The sequence below is a fragment of the Sinocyclocheilus anshuiensis genome, unplaced genomic scaffold (assembly GCF_001515605.1).
Source record: "Sinocyclocheilus anshuiensis isolate Anshui unplaced genomic scaffold, SAMN03320099.WGS_v1.1 scaffold1203, whole genome shotgun sequence".
In the NCBI taxonomy this organism is placed as follows: Eukaryota; Metazoa; Chordata; class Actinopteri; order Cypriniformes; family Cyprinidae; genus Sinocyclocheilus; species Sinocyclocheilus anshuiensis.
In genome coordinates, this window is record NW_015539980.1 from 229,790 (window position 1) to 236,071 (window position 6,282).

General features: G+C 38.2%; 1 protein-coding gene across 1 annotated transcript in view; it reads left to right on the forward strand.

The window, feature by feature from the left end:
- Positions 1–282: 282 nt before the first annotated feature.
- Positions 283–6,282, forward strand: part of prdm16 (PR domain containing 16) — a 31,639-nt gene continuing 25,639 nt past the window's right edge. Inside the window, exons 1-4 of the mRNA XM_016484305.1 lie at positions 283–458; positions 1,776–1,878; positions 4,004–4,205; positions 4,877–5,024. Of these exons, the coding sequence (XP_016339791.1) occupies positions 348–458; positions 1,776–1,878; positions 4,004–4,205; positions 4,877–5,024 (564 nt within the window). The 5' untranslated portion in view covers positions 283–347. The remainder of the gene's footprint in view (positions 459–1,775; positions 1,879–4,003; positions 4,206–4,876; positions 5,025–6,282) is intronic.

A 6,282-nucleotide genomic window follows, 5' to 3' on the forward strand; every position in this document is an offset into this window, starting at 1 on the left:
AAAATATCGACTTTAGTCCCTCAAAGCGCAAACGCAATTGGTTTAAAACATCTGCTAAATGTAAGAGACAGCGAGTAAAAACAGGTGTATGTAGCCTATCTAAAGCCCCGTGGAAAATGTATTTTGTAGATTTTCATTAGCTGGCAAAGATACATTTTGCATCAATAATAGATTCATGCGGTGGTCAGAGGAGGAAAGGACATGGGGAGGGGTTCAGTCCTTTTGGTTGGAGATAAGAGAGGAGGAGTGGCCGATAGAGGGAATCACTAACGAGCGCGACTCACCTCATCAAAGACGCGCGTGTTCGGACTCCGTCTTGCGCGGCTGTGGCGCAGTGTCATGATACTATGGGTTGCGTGCTGAACTCTACGGGACCAGAGCTGCTATTACAACTGGAGGCTTTGAGATCCACCGCTCAACAACTAGCCCAACTTTATCAACTCTCGGGAAAGAAAAAGGTCAGAAACGCTCTTGCCTTCGTTTAACTGCAACTGCAATATTAATGTTAACAATAATGATAGCTGTGTTACACATCGGCCGCCCATCTTGATGCCTTGGCCTACTTTTGTAACACACATTAGAGTTGTCACAAAATTAGAGCTCTGAGAGAAAAAAGGAAGTGTGTGCAGCTTTTTAGCTGGATGTCTTGATTTCGGAGAGCGGCCCAGATCTGCTGCTGTCGCCTAGCCCTGAGCGCCCTCATGAGGGAGCATGCGGTACTGCGCGTTCAGTGCGCGTCTTTACTCAGAAGCGCTTTTAAAGCCGACTGTTCCGTTTTGTTTTATTAGGATTATTATTTATAAGTCGATTTAGTTAGGTTAAAGTCTCTCTCTCTCTCTCTCTCTCTCTCTCTCTCTCTCTCTCTATATATATATATATATATAGTTTAATTTACAAAATAAATGCAGGCTTTTTTTTGGAGTGTATTTAAGCTATGTAAGAACACAACAGATGTGGTTTACCATCACAATGCGCTCTGGAAGGATTTTTGATTGTGTTTAATTGAGGAAACTTTGTAGCAAATCATCAGGCTAAGAAATAAATAGGCTAGAATAATATAAACAAACTGTATTTAGAATGCACGTGCAACGGATAAAATGATACACGTTTGCACTGGTAAAATAATTTATGCTACACCGAGATTGAAAAAATGCATTGTCGCATGTCTCAGCAACACAGTACTACTAGTAGCTATGATTTTGTATTTTAAAAACAACTAGCACTTTGTTTGCGTGCGTGCGTGTGTTATATTTGATTTATTACATTTAAAAGCAAAAACACCAAGACATCAAACACATCGGATTACCATTGCATTGTTTTTAATGCATCTAAAAAATACACATTCTATTTATATTACTTTATTATTGTTGTCTTTAATTCCACGTGTTTTTATTGCATGTGATGAGCTCGTTTATTTTGTTTGTGTGTGTGAGTTTTGATGTATTTGTTGTTGGCCTTCGGTAAGCAAATAATCGAATGAAGCAGGCGGGATTTCAGATGCGCTTTGTGTTTAATAATTACTGCATTATCTGTTTATCCTCTGCTTTGTGATTGTTTGCTGAGTGTGTTTTTTTTTTTTTAATCCGTATTACAACAAAAATAACAAATTAATATTATTGTTTTTACATTTGCTATGTTCAAAATAAAGCTTCACGCCTCTGAAAACCACGGATGATGATAATAATAATAACAACAACAACAATAATAATAATAATGTAAGGCCTTTTTATTTGTGGTTTTAAAATGCTAAGCGTTTTTTTCTTCTCTTTTTGCAGATCTATTATAAAGCTATTAGAGATATTGAAATAGGGGAGGAGTTACTGGTTTACAGGAAGGACGGAGTTTTCCCCGAGGGCTCAATGGCACCGAACCTGGAAGGTGAGATTAATGCAAGTCATTAGGCACTCTTTTAAACAAACTCACACAGACCACACTCATTCACCTCTGCCAACAGTTAGTAAGATGCTGTATGTGGCCTGTGCTTGTCTCTTGTTAGGTCGGACCATGAAGAAAATACTAGTATTGGCGAATTTGAGAATGAAACGGCAGCCCTATAGATTTTGTTGTGTGTGGTTCATTGCATTTTTATATAAAAAAAAAGAATGCAATAATAATAATCAAATATAATAACTCGTTTTTACACAGATATAAAATATACTGCACACTGTCTGCTTTATTTCTAAATAATTGTTATCATTTTCTTTAAAAGCATCAGTGGTCACTTGTAGTTTCCTTATTAAAACACATCACTCGCAATCTTCCAAATCTTTTTTTTTTCTTTTTTTTTTTTTCCAAGTGATCTGGTAATTTTGGAATTGAAGCGCAGAGTAGTTGATACAGACTAGAAAATTGCAAAAGCACTGAAGTGTGTCACAGCGCAGCAGTCACTCTCCAACACATGCAAAGGGTTTTATCTGATAGAGATGTGTCTCAGATCTCCCTGCCAAAAAGCCAAGAAGAAAGCTCTCCGAGAGAAAAGGGAGAGAGGGATGCCAAAAGATGCAAGCCAGGCTCCGCTCAGACAGATCAATTCAGAGAACAAAAGAAAAGAAACGTAGAGTAGAATGAACATGGTCAGCGAAGACAGTCAGTCAGACAAGAGGCTGAGAGAGACGAACAGATACACAGACAGAATGAGCGCTCTCTACATCTACCTCCTTCTCATGGCTTATCGGTGGTGGAATTTGGAGTGGAGCTGGAGGAGTCTCGAGGGACCTCACCCATGCTCACAGATTAGCCGCTAAACTGCACATAATTGTGTTCCCCCTACATCTCTCCAAGAGCTATTAGTTTCCCATTCCCTGTCGTTTTTCCCAACATTCCTGCCTTTGTCGTTAGTGCTACCGATGGGATGGAGAGATAATGTCTCGAATTCTTTTTTATGGCTCAAAAAATCAGCACAGAAACTTTTTCTTGACTTTAGTTTTCCCCATAAAGGCCTCTTTGGGGTCACAAGGGCATTTTATTCCAAATACCCGTTTATTTTGCAGGAAGTCTATGAGCATTGCCGTGGAGTGTGTTCTGTCAATACGTGTCGCAGAACGTATAAAACATAATATATGGTGTAATCCTAGATAACACAGCATCGGTGCGAGCTTTTCATGGCCTTTGCTTTCAAAACATTGAGTCAAAGAATAATGAAACTTATCCGCCTTGGCCTGATCCGGGCAGTGCATGGAGTATATCAGAGTTATCAATGAGTTTAATTTGAGGATGATGATAGCTAATGCATCAGATCGTAGAGTTTCCTTGCCTTTCCATGCCTCTAGGGTTATCTGTGAACTTGGCTTTTGTGTCAGGATATCAGTAAGGATAAAACAGCCACGTTTTTAGTCATTTAACTTTTCAGTCTAAAGCAAGTCAAAATCAATGACATTTTTAGCTTTAATCTTGTTAGTTCTTTAAAGGTCAATGTTCGTATAAATTTCAAGGTTTTAAAGTTTTTTATATTAATCTTAAATATTTGTATTTGTTATAAAAAATTTGTTTCAGATCGTTCTTTATGCTCGGTTGCTGGCTTATGCTCAATGAAAACAATGTTACTACCAAAATTACATGTATTTTTTGAAGTGATGCATATTTGAAAGCAGCTGTGTTTCGGTGATTTTTAGTGGATGTGTGAAGTCATTTCTCACAGTTCACGCAGGTGTCCTATAGAATAACCACAGGTGCAATTCATCACATTAACTACGGACATGTTCCACTAACATTTTACAACCAGAAAGTGCAAAAATATTTTTGTTTTCATTTTGAACAGTATGTCTATTGTTTTATCATTTAAAACCTCTTTTTATGAAATGTCATGATGGAAAAGTGTGTTTTCTTTTTAAAGTAGCCTAAATGACACTTGATATCTTGTCATCTAATGTAATGCCATTCAGACATTTTTAAATAAGTGTCCAAATACAATTTGAGGTCTTATTCTGGAGACCGAACCTTTTTATAATTGAAAATGACCATGTAATTATTATCGTTGAGCAACTGTGTGATGCCGTCCCCACAGATGAGCAGATGTACCGCTGTGAACACTGTGATGAGCTCTTCACATCAAAGCTGGAGTTACGGCGGCATCAGAAATACTCCTGCAGTTGCAGCAACTCGATGTTTGACTCACTAAGCGAAGACTTCAAACAGGAGCGCGAAGACAGCGATGAGCCGGTGCACGAGTGCAAAGACTGTGAAAAGATCTTCCCTAGCGAGTACAGGTCAGCACACTCCACCACACCGCACAACTTCTAATTACCCGCCGAGCTTTAGTGAACCCCTAGCTGTTAAAATGTCAAACAAAAAGGTAAATGAAAAAGAAACAAAAATCAATGATCAGTTTGTTCTATGCTTTTTCATATTTATTTGTCTTGGTTCTGATCTGGTTTTGCTTTTGCATTGTACCAGTGACCCAACACAGAACCAAAATTGTTTATTGCACATGCGTATGTGTACAATAAACATGTGCATGATAAATATGTTTATCTTACAAAAATGCCTTTAAAATCAAACATTGAAATTTGCTAAAATTACAATGAGCCACATAGGTAAACATTATGAAAAATTATTATCATGACACAGAATGCAAAGGAAAAGCTTGCCGCAAACCATATTTGGCATCTGCCTAATTTGGCTACCAAGTGACCAAGTTTGAATGTGCAGCCTTTAAAAAATAATAATAATAATCCACCTGTTTAAAACATAAGTCTATTTATTTTGGTATTCTAGCAGTATATGGCTGTAGGATTCATTATATTATTTGCATTTAGCATTGTTTTTGTTTTTCCCCTGTGATACAGTATACAGCCTTGCCACAACAGACCAGTTTAGAAACACTGGCCTACATGGTGGTCACACAGAAAATATTTATGGTGTTCTTATGTATTCTTAGTCTCGGGCAGCACATGATCGTACACACAGATGAGAGAGAGTATAAGTGTGAACAGTGCCCCAAAGCTTTCAACTGGAAATCCAACCTCATTCGCCATCAGATGTCACATGACAGTGGCAAGCGCTTCGAGTGTGAAAACTGTGATAAGGTAGGTTATGGTTATGGTGACTTACTGCAACCACGTATATGTTTAAAAGCATTAATTAGATTACATGTGGAAAGTTGAAACATAAAGTGCCCCTGGACTAATATTTAGTTGATGAAAATGAAATTAAAACCTTTTACATTCAGCAGTTTGTTTTAAAATGTCCTGCATTGTGACAAATGAATTTTTAATAAGTACAAACATTCATGTAGTCTCTTGATTAAATTGAGGTCAGAAGAATTATCAGAAGAATTAGCCAAATTGTGTTTAAAATACTGATTGATGGATGTCACTCCACAGGCCGTGTCAACTTTCCAAAAATGTTTCATGTCAACTCTCCGTGTACTGCAAATTTCAAAATATGACACTACAATTAATTTTAATCTCCAAGTAATTGCCTTTACACCATGCTATGTTTGCATAGCACTTTGCACTAAGTTGGCATATTTCTGTGGGTTCTTCAGGTGTTCACAGACCCCAGCAACCTCCAGCGCCACATCCGCTCTCAGCACATCGGTGCCCGAGCCCACACCTGCCCTGAGTGTGGCAAGACCTTTGCCACCTCCTCGGGCCTCAAGCAGCACAAGCACATACACAGCAGTGTCAAGCCTTTCATCTGTAAGTCTGAGCAGTCTTGTCTAAGCCTCAGATACAATTACCAGTGTCCAAAGACCTCCCGGCTAGCTCCACCCCAAGATTGTGACAGCTGTTGTTTTATAGGTCAGAGCAACTAAATGAAATTCTAGAGCCATTCTTTGATTTGTTTTACATTTGTTGCACTTTTCTTTAGTGCTTTCTTTTTCGCTCTCTTAATTACTCCATTTTACCCTTCTTCTGTTTTTTGTAACTGCATTTTCTTTTGAGGGCCCATTAGGCTTGTATATGGCCAAGGCAGAGGCATATTTAATGTTTAGAGGTAAACGTTTCTGCCGTGTCTTAGCTGCCCTCTTACCAACACTGAGAAAACACCATCTTCTTTTTGCTTGGCTTCACAATGTTCTGTGTGTTACTGTCCAATGTCCAAATGCATGTATGCTGTACCAGTGTACATGTATTTGTATGTATACAAAATTAGTTGAAATAGCTCTACTATTAATGAAGAATCTCATCGAGTTATTAATATGCTAATGGATCATATTTGTATCATATAACATAAGCGTTTTTAGCTCACCTTCAAAACAGAGTAGAATTCAATGTAGAGCAGTAGCCAACTCCTAGAGGTCTACCTTCCTGCAGACTTCAGTTTCAGCCCTTCTCCAGC